Here is a 14,066-nt window from a genome sequence, read left to right on the forward strand (position 1 = left end):
TGTCAGCTATACAAGGAGAGGCAAAGCAGCTGAGGCCCTGGGCTTGCTGTAAGAAAGGATGGGACAGCTTAGGAACTTACTGAATGTTGTAGGGCACAGTACTAGGATTGAGTACCCCATACACAGTGAAGCCTTTATAGAGAGGGTTCCTGAAGTCTGGTTTCCTCTGAACCAAGAAAGGCCACACGGAATGGGTTTTCTCATAGATTCTGTCAGAAAAAAAAAAAGCCAAAAAATTAAAAGCAGCAAGCAAGTAAAATCAACAGTCCTGTTGAACTTGATAATCATCCAAATTTTATTAACAATTAACCTAATTCAAGGCAGAGGGACAGGGGGCTTCCCTGGTGGCGCAGTGGTTGAGAATCTGCCTGCTAATGCAGGGGACACGGGTTCGAGCCCTGGTCTGGGAGGATCCCACATGCCGTGGAGCAACTGGGCCCGTGAACCACAACTGCTGAGCCTGCGTGTCTGGAGCCTGTGCTCCGCAACAAGAGAGGCCGCGATATTGAGAGGCCCGTGCACCGCGATGAAGAGTGGCCCCCACTTGCCGCAGCTAGAGAAAGCCCTAGCACAGAAACGAAGACCCAACGTAGCAATCAATCAATCAATCAATCTTTAAAAACAAAAAAGACAGAGGGACAGGATATGATAGAAGGAAAGTGAAAATAAGTGGTAATGAACACTGATAGAGTAACAAATTATCTGGGCTTCAACTTACCAATCTTTAAATGAATTAGAGGTTAGAAAGACTTCCACATTGAAGAGCAACAGATGCTGAGTATAGTCTCTGCCATGGAGTAGCTATGTAATCTGAGGAATGTCCCTAGCTCTTTCTGGGCCTATTTCCTCATTTGTAAAATATGACCTTTAAGGTCTCTTCCAAATCTCAGATTCTATGAACTAATGACCTTTCCAGTTTTAAAAAATCTAGAATTGCTTTTAAAAATCTGGTAAGTTAACAGAAAGACTAGAGGGTGAATTTCTGGCTTTTCTATATTTTATTTTATTTCAAGCCAGCTTCTCCTCCTCTCAGAAGGTATAAGACAGTGAAAGACAATTAGCAATTTATATTAGCACATATTTGTGAGTTATCTAGGTGAGCAGCACAGACTGTGACATTTATATTGCAAGACTGATTCTTCTTATACCTTAGTTGAGTCCTTGGGGAGCCACTTAGTTAACACTGCAAAAAACATGGGATCCATTGTCCCAGTGAGAGCTGCTGCGTAACAATGCATGGGAAGTTCATTTACTCACACAGTGTCAAAGAAAGCTCAAGGAGGACAACAAAGAGAAGCAGTATGGGTTGTAGGACCTAAACACTGTAGTCTTGAAACTTTTAGAATCCTCAGACCATTTCAATGAGGTCAAAGGACTTGTATATCCATCTTTCTCATTTGTTTTTGGTTGAAAAAAGAAAAAAAATATTTCAGAGGTAAGGTAACTAGTATTTGTTGAGTATGTACTATGTGTGAAACACTGGTCCAGACTCTACCTAAAATACCTCATTAAATTTTCATAATAAAATCCTGTGAGATATTTTATCCCCAAAATAATAATGAGAAAATGAGACAAAAAAATAATTTGAAAAAAGTCACATAGCTAGTAGTTGACAGAGCCAAAATTTGAACCCAACTCTCTCTGATTCTAGAGTCCATGCCTTTTCTTTTATGGATGAATGATATTTCTGTTCATTTTATGCAATCACTATTTTAACATGTTAAAATTTTCAACTTTTGTACTTTTACATGGAGATTCAGATTTGTGTGGGGAATGGGTCTAGGATATGTTAGCCTCATTTTAAGAGGGCGGAAAAAAGAATATGGAAAAGATCTTAGATTTTAATGCTAGAAGAGCAGGTCAGAGACAGAATGAATGTGTCTGAAAGCATCTGCGAAGAGGGTAAGAAAGGTCTAGTTGCAAAATGAAACAGAAATGTGCATAGAAGCTACCAAGTAAGCACAAATGTTAAAGCAGCAAGATCCATCTCTGTGTTGACAAGAAAACAGAATTAGAGATGTCATCCGATTCATCCAGGATACATCACAGAGGGGCCTGAGAACTTGAGCTAACTGCCACTCAACCAACAGCTATGAAACAAGAGTGGGTTGGGTTGTGTGACAGCTACTTCCCTCTCTATTTCTTTTTCTCTGACTCTAAAACAAGGAGAATACTATTCACAGAAACTCTATCTTGTCAACTTCAAAAATTATTTACGTTTTATATATTGTGAGGATGTTAGAGTTTTAAGTCTGGTGCAAATTCAACCACCTATAGGAGCTGGGAAGATAACATTAGAAGTGTGCTGAGAATAAACTATAGAGAGGGGTGAGAACTGGCAAACGAGAGTGAGTTTGCTTCATTCAAGTGGAGCAGCTGTTATTCAGCTCTAGCTGATTACTGCCATTAGAAAATGCAGGTCAGGTACTGCCAGAGCTCCTGATTTTGCAGAATATCTTGGCACAACAGCTTTTTGATTTAGGAAAAAAATCCTAAAATAACTGGATTTTTGTGTGAAATATCGTGATATTTAAATGTTGACATCTTATTCACAGTTTAAAAAATACTCCACAGACTAAACAAAATATACCTGTTAAGCTAGATTTGGCCTATGAGCTGCCATTTGGTGATCTTTGACACAAATGATAAAGGACTGTAGCTATTGACTACTCACACATGATCTTTGACACAAATGATAAAGGACTGTAGCTACTGACTACTCACACCTGCACAGTAATTCATTCCTTACAAAGTCCTTGCACATCCATTGTTTTACTGGTTCCTCAGGATTGCTCTGAAAAGTAGGTATTATCCCTATTTCACAGATAAAGAATCTGAGGTTTTGAGGAATCTCCATGGAAACACTGAGTGATTTATGCTTCAAAAGTTATTTTTATAGTTGTCATCTCCTCCCCTTTCGTGAACTGCTGTCCCAAATTCAGGGTGGTGGGTAAATTTCTTTTACACTGATCCCCTCTCCCTATTCAGTGTTTTTTCACAAACTGAATTCACCTCAGATCTTCTCGATCCTTCTGGCAGTTTCCAAGGAAGTTCCCAAACTGGCAGGAGAAAACATGGTCATGAATTTCCAGCAAGAAATTTTCATTAAACTCAAAGGCACAAGGAAATTGTTCCATTAATTGCCAGATACAGTCTAGGAACTGTGTGAAGATAGGGGATACTTCTTTAGAGTCCCCATCCAGGTGGCCACACCTGAGAGATGCAAATAAAGGTAAAGAAAGACAATGATTAACATCAGGGATTACACTGTTTGGAATAGGCTATAGCAAGGTCACCTTTTGTCTCTGTTGGCATTGGTAAGGAAATGCCTAATGCCAAAATGCCACCCAGAATCTCAAAGTTAATTAATCCCAATGGACCTCTTAGCCACCAGCATCCTTCACTATTATCCAGATTGTAAGCCCTTGGTCATCTATTCTATTTCCTTTTACATCCTCTACAATAGAACTTTCTGCAATGATCAAAATGTTCCATATCTGTGCTGTCCAATATGGTAGTCACTAACTATTAAGCACTTGAAATGCAGCTAGTGTGACTAAGGAACTGAATTTTCAATTGTATTTAATTTTAATTAATTTAAACAGCTACCTTTAGCTTCATGTGAGCAAGGACCATATCTATCTTGTTTATTGGACAGTGCCTGGCATGAAAAGGGTATTTAATAAGTTTATTAAATGAATGAAAAAACCTCATCCCAGAATTGTTTAATGTTTCCTCTCCCATGATGTCCTCTTTCCCAACTCTACCATCCATTAGAAACCCTATTCCACTAGAAATAAACATGGCATCCTTAGCTTTTACACTGAATGTTCTACCTTTTGATTTAATTGAAATCCATCTCACCAACGACACTACTTCTTCTTGGGGCCCAAATCAAATGGAGAATGCTCATCATTCCACTCTCCATGTATAATAATCCTAAAACAGAGCAGAAGTGGGATCGGCTTTCTCCTTTCTACTACTCCTTTCACTCTCTTAAAAACACTTCCACTATGGGTCATGCTGTTGTTCACTTTCCTCAATGTTGTGTTCCACAATCTTTGGGTTACCTCTCTACATTTTCTGAAGAATCTGACTCCAGTCATAAGTACTTATCTTTGGAGTCGATGCAGATGACCTACACGTGGCTTAGCAGGTTCCTTAACTAACTCAAATCTAATTATCTTCACCGATCTTTACCTCTACTTCACATCAGCCTCTCGTATCCATGGCTGTTTCTTGATGTTAGCTAAAGGTCCTTCCTCCACTTTGAAACCTTAATCTCAATAGCCTACTCTGATCACCATATATTATATTTCCAAAGGCTGCTCATCTTATCTCCTCCAGCCTCATCTCTGGACCTCTCACCTTTCCAGATTCCTACTAGCTTCCCTTTCTTCCTTACCCAGACTATATGCTATGGTCTGCCCCATCAACTATTCTCTCCCCATTTTCTTCAATTTTCTGGTCATTTTTTTGGTCATTATTCTCCTTCAAAATCCAACCATTGATGAGCCTAAGAAGCTATGTTCTCTACTCCCACATCTTGACTGATAAATGCTGCTTGAGAAAATTATAAACCATGCAAATTGATATCATAAGTCTCCATACTCAGCTGGAACTTAATTGCTCCCAAATAACCTTTATGAATATCCTTAACACAGTTTTCCCATTAACCCTTACAGCTCTTGCAAATTTTAAGCTGTCTTCTTAAACCCTAACCCATTTCACATTGACGTCTACAGTGTTAATGAAAAAGATCAAGGCTATCAAGTAAAAATATCTAACTTCTGCCTTGGACACTCACAAACTTAGTTCCTTCTCCTCCTGTCCTTCCATGTGGAGAAAAGGGAAACATCCTACACTGCTGGTGGGTATGTAAATTGGTGCAGCCACTGTGGAAAACATTATGGAGATTTCTCAAAAACTAAAAATAGAATCAACCTCATCTTCTTAATGTTCTAAAATGCCATCAGTTCTAGGAAGCTTTCTTTGCCCAGAATAGGTAAGGTTCCCTTGTATATGTTTACCTTTGACTTAGCACTTATCATACTATACTATCATCATTGATTTTATTTTCTATAAAAGAAGGGACAGAGACCATATCTGTTCTAATACAGTCTCCTTAAAACCTGGCATATTGCTTGGCCCAATGTTTGTTGACAAAGGAAGAATGAATGGATGGACCCAAATAGCTAGAGAGCGACAATCAAATGAAATTAAATGGATACACACAGATGCAGGAGAATAAGACCTGAATAGTAACCTCCTTGAGGGTAAAACTCACATTTTATGTGCCTTTGGCACCAGCTCAGTGTCTGATATAGTATACAGCATACTGTTAGGTGTTCGGTAAACATTTGTTATTGTTCTCATAACACACATAAAGTCTCAGTGAGGCTGCTTGGCTTATAGCAGCATTAGGTCACTAAATAAATGTAAGTCCTTGCATCCACCTCTTACCAAAGAACAGAAATCCGCACATGCCTTTTCTTCTTATACATGGTTAAAAAGTACATTTTCTTAGATATTATTCCCTCTGCCTGAATGCCCACCGTTCTCTCTAGCAAACTCCTATTCATTCCCTAAAATTCACTTTTAAATACTGCCTATTCCTGGAAGGCTATCCTGTCTTCTTCAAAAACAGTTAAGCACTTTTTCCTCTGTAGCCCGTGATGTCTGTTCTTCCCTGAAATATTTAACAATTTGATATAATCATTTGCTCACTTTGAAGGCAGATATGATATTCTAGTCACCCTTGTAGCCCTAGTCCCTTAGCATAGTGTCTGGAATATGTGTTTCTTGATGAAAAGAGATTTATGCCATGTTCAACCTACTCTTCCTTCTTTCACAAGAACATATTGGGGTTTTTGATAAATCTCACCCTAATAAGTTCTCCTTAGCCTCTACCTTTAAAGTAATATTTTTACCTTTGGGAGAACTTGTGGCCCATGGATATCCATTCCTTCTCTATCAGGATCTTCATTTTTATACAAAAAGAAAACTTTGCATTAGGAAAACCATAAAATTAATTAACCATACCTATAAAATATCAAAACACTTTGCTGAAGTGGACTTTGTACAAATTTGCGTTGAACTGATCATAAAGTTAATTTCCCAAATGATAAATAAGTAAATTGGATTTCATTTAAAAGCCTATACAGGCTGCCTTCAAATTTCAAAGCTCTCAGGAGAAATTATTCTGGATTTGTATCCATTGTCACATTTCTTTTGGCTTTTACATAATGTGTGATAAGCCATTTGAGCCATAACTAAACGCAATCTTGATAAACACATTACATTCAACCTATGAAAAAACAGGAATCCAAAGGCAGTACTTGAGTTTATATCAGGAACAAATCTTGATATAAACACATTTTCAACCATTAAAAAAAATAAAGCATTTCCAAAAGAAAAATGAGGATAAACTCCTACTGTGAGTTCTGTTTCATAGAAAGACAAACTAAGAAACCTTGGATTCAGCACCAGAAAAAAATCATGAGTCTGACATCCAGACAGCTGATGTTGAAGATGATGAGCCCATCAGTCTGCTTATTTAAGTCATCCATTCAACTTTGCAAACTTTTGGAGTCTTTCCTACCCCTTACATCAGCCTATTAACATCCAACTTATCTTCTGATGGGTAAGAAACTATGTTGAGTGTGCAATGGAAAGTATATAGACTGTAAATGCCTAGTTTAGTAGAAAGAAGCAAAATTGAAAAACAGAGCTGTTTTTGTAGACCTCTTTCTTGTAGAAAACAAGTTGGCTGAGAGTTATTTTTGACCTATTCACAATCTCCCACTTGTGCAAAGTAAAATCCAATCACTTGTTCTCTTACCATGAGTCCTTTGAATGTCCTATAAAATGGATCTAGGAGGATGCTGGCCACAGAGCAGACCTGTGCTGTGCGGTCCCACCCATCAGAACAATGGACTAAGACATTGGTCTTTTCTACCTTCACTGCCTGTTAAGACAAGAGGCAAAAAGTAGCATAGACAATTTTTCATAGTATGCCGGGTTAATAAATAGGGTTACCATCCCTACAGCAGAGAACTTGGTCTTACTGGGCTACATTAATTTCTTCTCAAAATATTAGCATCCTGTATGGGAATGACAAAGAAAATAAAGGAGTGTTAACAGAAGGTGAGCTTACCTAATAAGGAGAAGAAAATCAAAATCAACACATGATACAGGGTAAAAAGAAAAACAAAAGGAGGTCTACATTCATAAGACTTCTGAAGAAGACATGGATCAATTCTCAATTCTCAGAGAGAGAGGTGGGCAAGAGGAAGAATTCATGCTCAAAAACAGACAGGACAGTTCTGCATTCCAGTCCCAGACCTGACAATAATTTCCTCTGGAAGCTTTAGCCATTTAGCTTTACTAATACAAATCCTTCCAACTTAAGATGGAGAGGTTTATCTGTCTTAGGTCAGTTTCTGTACAATCAGAACTATGTAAAAATATGGGCAGTTACTCAACCTGTGCAATTTTGGCAATGGTAGATATTGAGCATTCACTTATTCATTCTAACACTTAATTATGTATATACCTCTGTGCCAGGTGTGTGTTAAGGATTAGAGATACAAAGATGAGACTCAGTTTCTGACTTCAATGAGCAAACTAGTCAGGGTGACCAAAGGTAAATAAATAAATACAATGCAGTGGAAAAACTGCTGCTATAGGGTAATGTGTAGTAATTATATCCTTTTGTAGGAGCCAGGGAAGCTTGAGCCTTGAAGAAAATGTAGGATTTTCTCAGGTGGGGAAGGAGAAGGAAATTTATTCACTCATTCATTCATCTACTCACCTAGCCAATAATTACTGAGTGACTACACAAGATGCACTATTGTGTGCACTAGGTACATAAAAAAAGACAAACATTTAAATGAATGACTACAAACCAATGATAACCAAAACAATAAAAGTTAATACCAGGTACAACAAAGGCACACAATAACTAAAGAAGAGGAGACAACTAAAGTGGGTCTTGTCAGATGAGTAGGCATTTGTCGGATGGACCAGGAGGAAAGGACATTCCAGGCAAGGGGCATAATATGACAACATGTACAAAGGCAAGGATGCGAGGCATAGGTGAGGAATTCTTAACTAGCTTGGTGGTTGAGGCTAGGCTGGGAGTGAGGGAGTGAGGAGAGACAGGTCTGGCCAGGAGGGCAAGGGTCAGACTGACAAGTGTGCATTATATCTGGTGGCAACAGGGAGTCACTGGAGTGTTAAAAGCAGAGGAGTGCCATGATCAGATGTACTCACTGTGGTGACAGTAGGAGAATAGAGGACATAAATTTGGATTTAGGAAGACCAGTCAAAGAGTTACTAAAATTGTGAAATGCAACAAGGACCTGAACTAATGCAGTAGCAGTGGGGCTGAAAAGGAGAAGAGGGATGTTAAGAATGAAGATTTAACAGGACATAGTAAGAGAATGGATGTGGAATGAAGGAGAAGGAAAAGCCAAAGATGACTCTTAAATGTGTCACTTAGTAACTAGGTGGATTACAGTACCATTAGCCTGAACAGTGAACACAGAAGAAGAAACAAGTTTTAGTTGGTGTTGGGAGTAGATAAGATTTCATTTGGGGCCATGGAGATTCTGAGGTAGTTGAAGGACATCTAATGGAGCATCCAGTGGACAACTGCATATGTGGGTCTGGAGTTCAGGAGAAGGAGGAATCTGAGCCAGAGTATAGATTTGACCACTATATGAACAGAGATGGTAGTGGATACTGTGTATGGCTGGTGCTGTCCAGGCAGAGACCAAAGTGAGAAAAGGAAAGACCTTAGAAAGTAGTAACGTTTAAAGGGAAAGTAGAGGAAGGGGGGCGGGCTATTACAGGAGTCAGCTTATGAAAAAGAAGCCTGAAAGGTAGAAAGAGAACCAGGAAGTAGCAGTGGGATTAAGGTCAGAACTACAAAAATGGTTCAAAGAGAAAGGGGATAACAATGTCAAATGCAGCAGAGTGGTCAAAATAGAATAAAGATTAAAGAATGACCCTGAGATTGACAAGTTAGGGGTCATTAGTGACCTCAGCAAGAACAGTAGTAATGGTATGTAAACTGGATCACAGTGAACTGAAGAGTGAAGGGAGGTGAGGAAGTACGAATAGGGAAGGCCAATTACTTTCAAGAAAGCTCTAAGCAAGAGGAAAGAGAACAGTAACTAGAAGAGAATAAGAAAAGTTCTTTTTCTTAGGAATAAGAAAGTATTGAGCATATTTCTGAGGGATGAAGCCAGTGAAAGGAAATGTTTGAAAATGTAGGGGAAAGAGGCTCCTTGAAGAAGGAGGGGATGGGATTAAGAATAGAGGTAAAGGGATTAGTCTTACACAGAAGATGAGGCACCATTTCCTCTGAGATAGCAAGAAAGGAGCAAAAAAAGTTGGTAAGAATAGTAGTGGGAAGATGAGAGATTACCTTTATTTTTCTATAAAGAAGAAGACATGTCTGAATATGTGCTTATAGAGAGGGGAGTAACAGTGGTGTAGCCAGCTTGAAAGTAAAATACAAATTAGGAATATCTGCTTGGTGGAACAGGGCTGGAACCAACCAGGGACACATAAAATGACTGTTAAGTGGTCCTAAGACTATAGGACTACAGTCAATATTAGAGACCATAAATCTGTAATTATACCAAGTAACATGGCTATGGGATTTATTTCTTTGTGGTAATGTTTAGTTTTCAGGGCATAAGAGCAGAGAAAGTAGAGAATGAATGGGATTAACAGGGCAGGTAGAGTGGAAGGATAAAGAGGCAAGGTGGAATAGATGAGGTGCTACACCACTAGGTTTTGGCTCGATAGGGAAGAAGGTAGGAAAAGGTGGAAAAAGTGGAGTTAAAAGTGTAGAGGTCTCCATGGGATAGAAGAACCAGGTTAGCTGGAGTAAGAGTGTAAGAACTGGAGTACAAAAGCTCAAAGAACTATCAGTGCAGAGTGTTTTATAGGTTGTACATGGACATTCAAATCTCCTGGGATTGAGAGGAAGACTCAGGATGGAGAGGAAACCACCTACCTAAAGCGGTTTCCAAAGTCCTTAATGGAGAAAGAAGAGTCACTAGGAGAGGTATAGAGTGGTATAGCTAACTGCAGTAGACCTAAAAGGAGGAAGGAGTTTTGTAAGGAACAAGGGGAACACTGAACCTGTCATGGACCGTGCGGTTCATGGGGTGTGGGAAAATGAGTAACCTTTGTAGTAGAAGGTAAAAGAGAAATTATATTCCTAGAAGGATAGTTAGGTTGCGAGTAAGACAAGAGTTAGAGAGATCTGGAAAAAAGTTTCTCAACCTTTGAAACTCTTCAGTTAACCAGATACCTCAGATAGTATCAGAGGCCTAATAGTAGCGAGTATACTCTTTCCTTAGGACTCCAAATGGAGTGAAAAGTCACTGGTGAACAGGAAAAGATGCTCAATTTCACTAATGATTAAAGAAATGCAAAATAAACATGACATAAAATGCATAACCTATCAAATTGGCAAAGATTAAAAAGATGGATGATAACCATCGCTGGCTATGTGGAGAAAGAGGCATTGTTGCTGGGAATGGAAACTGGTGCATCCTATTTGAAGGGCAATTTGGCCACATCTAGTAAAGTCTGAAATATTCATACTCTTCAACTGAAAATCCACTTTTAAGAATGCCCACACATATAAAGATATATGTTCAAGGATATTTGATGCAACAATGTCTGCATTTGTGAAAAATGTGAATAACTGAATTGCCCATGAACAGGGACCATGATAAATTCACTTAATAGAATATTATACAGTCACTGAAAAGAATGAGGTCACACTGACTGAACTGACCTGGAAAATGTTCATCATACATTAAGTATAAAAAGTTAGTTGCAGAAAAATATGCACAACATAATCTCATTTTTACAAATTAGTAATAATATATGTAATTTTATATATGTTGAAAAATTCTAGACCTGTACTGTCCAATATGGTAGTCACTAGCCACAAGTGGCTATTTAAATTTAAATTGATCAAAACTAAATAAAATTAAAAATTCAGTTCCTCACTCTCACTAGCCACATTTCAAATGTACAACTGCCACATGTGGCTAGTGTCTATTGTATTAGTACAGATCCAGAACATTTCCACCATCACAGAAAGTTCAAATAGTGCTGATCTAGCAGCATACATTAAACTATTAATAGTGTGTGTTGTGGGGCAAACTACAGGGAATATTTACATTTTATATTATATATTTCTGAAATGTTTACTTCTTAGATAACGTACATGTATAACTTTTGTAATGAGAAAAAAAATAAATAAAATAAAGATAATGAGAGACAAAGCAAGAGAGGGAGGGATACTATAGTGTTTTTGAGAGCAACAAGAATCTCACTAATTACCAGGGTCTTACGGGCAATGGGGAACCAATGGAGGATTTTGAGTTTAAAGTGACATTATCATATGTGCTCAAGAAATATGGCTTTAGAAGCAATCTGGTGGCCATACTGGGGGGAGCAACTACTAGAGACAAGTAAACCAGTCAGGAAGTTATTATAGTACTTAAGGCAGAGGTGGGGAAGAACGGATATTTGAGAAACGCTTCTGAGGAGAACTGACAGGATGAGGCAATTGCCAGATGGAGGGGAAGAGAGAGAATTCAAGGCTGACAGAGTTTTCAAGCTTGGGATACTGGATAGGTACTGATGGAGATGGGAAGCACAGGATAGTCGTGCAATCAAAAGCCTATCTTTTTCATCCACTCATTTAAATTCAACCAATAATTATGAGGTTGTACGGTCTATCAAATCTATCCCTCTTCTCCATTCTCACTCTCTTTGGTCTAATGAAGTCAGTTTCAGAAAGGAAATACAAATGTATGGGTACAGGGCATGCGAAAAAGGAACAGTATAAAGAATGGCTAGAACAGTGGGCTTGAAATGACCAAGAGGGTCACATAGTAAGCACTAATAATAAATTACAGTGAAAAATGTAGGCAACAGGACTAGGAAGTTGGAAAACAATAGGGCTGGATATTTAAGACAGTTAATTACACACGCTCTCTAAAAACCTTTTAAGCCAGAAGCTATAAATCTCATTATCTTCAACTGAAAAAATGACAGCAGAGAGGTGAAGAGTGATTCTCTCCTTTTCTTTACTTCTACCAAATAATAGGGGTGTGGTGAAAAGAGCAAGTTCTCATGCAGGAATGTATAAACAAAACTTCAAAATGAGAAAATGTACACTCCAAATTTCTTCTTCTGTTTTTTTTTTTTAAACATTACCTAACAAATGATACAGAAGCCAGGGTTCTGAAGGTCAGAAAATAAGTGAGTCAGCATAAATGAGTGATGAAGCCTACTTAGACTGCATTCAGAGGCAGACCTATACAAAGAAGTCAGAAAATCGTCGGCTTTATACTCAGAGCTCTGAAAACCCATAGAAACACAAGCTCTGCATTTATTTTACACCCAGTCTTACTTCCACTTGATACCTTAGAATCAACACAAAAATACATCAGAGTATTTGAGCTGGAAAGACCATGAGAATATTTGAGCTGGAAGGACCATGAGAGATTATCTAAGAGTTTTTAACTTGAGATCTGGGGTCTGTGTACCCCGTGAAATTAAGGTCTATTTTCTGTATGTATAGCCATATGTACATTTTTCTAGGGGCAGAGGGTCAATCATATTCTCAAAGAGCTCAGTGGGCCCCCCAAAACTTATACCATTAGATTCTAGTAGAACCACCTTGTTTTACAGACAGAGAAACTGAGGCCCAGAGAAGTGAAGAGATTTTCCAAGGGCACGCAGTAAATTAGTGGCAGACCTGAATCTAGAAACCAGGTTTTTTTTCAATATTCTTTCTACCATGAATACACTGCTACCTCAAGAGATCCCTTAATTAAGTCAGTACAAGTTCTTAAAAGTCCTGATTATTAACTGCGGTGGGGTGGGGATGGTGGTGTGCTGAATTGGGCGATTGGGATTGACATGTATACACTGATGTGTATAAAATTGATGCCTAATAAGAAAAAAAAAGTCCTGATTATTACCTTTGCAATGAAAATTCCAGCATCCATAATAGCTTTAATGTGTCTCAACCACCCTGAGCTCTCCAGGCCGCTAAGAAATTCACTCATTGTTGGAGTTTTCAATTCACAAACTAAGGTAGAAAAGGAAGCAGAGATTGAAATTCACAATTACCTCAGTTTATTCACCAAGAAAGGGGACAAAGTGGATCCCCATTTTGTAAATGAGGAAGCTGAGGCACAGAAAGGTTAAATGATTAGTTGGAAACCGCACAGTGAATCAGGGACAGGACTAGGGCTAGAGCCTACCATATCTCCTAGCTCGGGTCTCTGCTTTCTTGACTTGTAGAACCCACCCCAAGCCCACAGAGATCTCTGAAGAACAGAGCCAGAAGACTGAGTCAGCATCCACAGGAAAATACTCACATCTCCTCTGATTAGAAAACACATTTGATTCCCATCTTAACTCCTCCTACTCAGCCTAACTTTGTAGACCCTTAACATCTGTCTCTGCTTCCACATCCCCACCTACTCCCTTGCAGCCCTGTGCTGTCTCAACAGGTTGAAAAAAACATGTTAATTTTCATGCATTTTGCACTGGTTATCCAGCAGAGGGCAATCTTTTGCCTCAAAAAATCTGCAAAAAGTCCTCTTACACTCCTACTATAGAATATTCTGGGACAAAAAAGAAAGGAGGAAGAGACCCAAGGAAGAGGAACATTAATATCCTAAAAGGGCTGCAGACTGAGAAGACAGGATCTGGTAAGGGTTGTGTAAGGGAGAGGTCCTGGCAGAAAGCATAAGTGAACAATTGAAGAAAAGAGAGGAAGAACACAGAGTTCACTTAATGAGGGCAGGTTTTCCCTATGTGTGCCTGAGATGACATACCATATCATGGAATCCTGGGTAGTGGCTTTGGGAGAAATGTTCTAGACTCAATAGTCCTGTAAAGCCCTGATCTCACCTTGCCCCCATTCTGATCCCAATTACATTGCGGTGATGACAGATGACCCAAATTGTCTGATAGCAGCTTTATTCCTTTGAAGACTAAATTCGCCCCCT

The 14,066-nt window shown here is 38.8% G+C and overlaps 1 protein-coding gene across 1 annotated transcript in view; it reads right to left on the reverse strand.

Annotated features, from left to right (window-relative positions):
* MTMR8 (myotubularin related protein 8) overlaps positions 1-14,066 on the reverse strand; it is a 204,430-nt gene that overhangs the window by 107,189 nt on the left and 83,175 nt on the right. The window contains exons 8-12 of the mRNA XM_059911077.1: positions 13,029-13,138; positions 6,842-6,967; positions 5,931-5,980; positions 3,013-3,213; positions 81-209 (exon numbers count right to left, since the gene is read on the reverse strand). Coding sequence (XP_059767060.1) covers positions 81-209; positions 3,013-3,213; positions 5,931-5,980; positions 6,842-6,967; positions 13,029-13,138 — 616 coding nt within the window. The remainder of the gene's footprint in view (positions 1-80; positions 210-3,012; positions 3,214-5,930; positions 5,981-6,841; positions 6,968-13,028; positions 13,139-14,066) is intronic.

Source organism: Balaenoptera ricei, chromosome X (genome assembly GCF_028023285.1).
Source record: "Balaenoptera ricei isolate mBalRic1 chromosome X, mBalRic1.hap2, whole genome shotgun sequence".
NCBI lineage: Eukaryota > Metazoa > Chordata > Mammalia > Artiodactyla > Balaenopteridae > Balaenoptera > Balaenoptera ricei.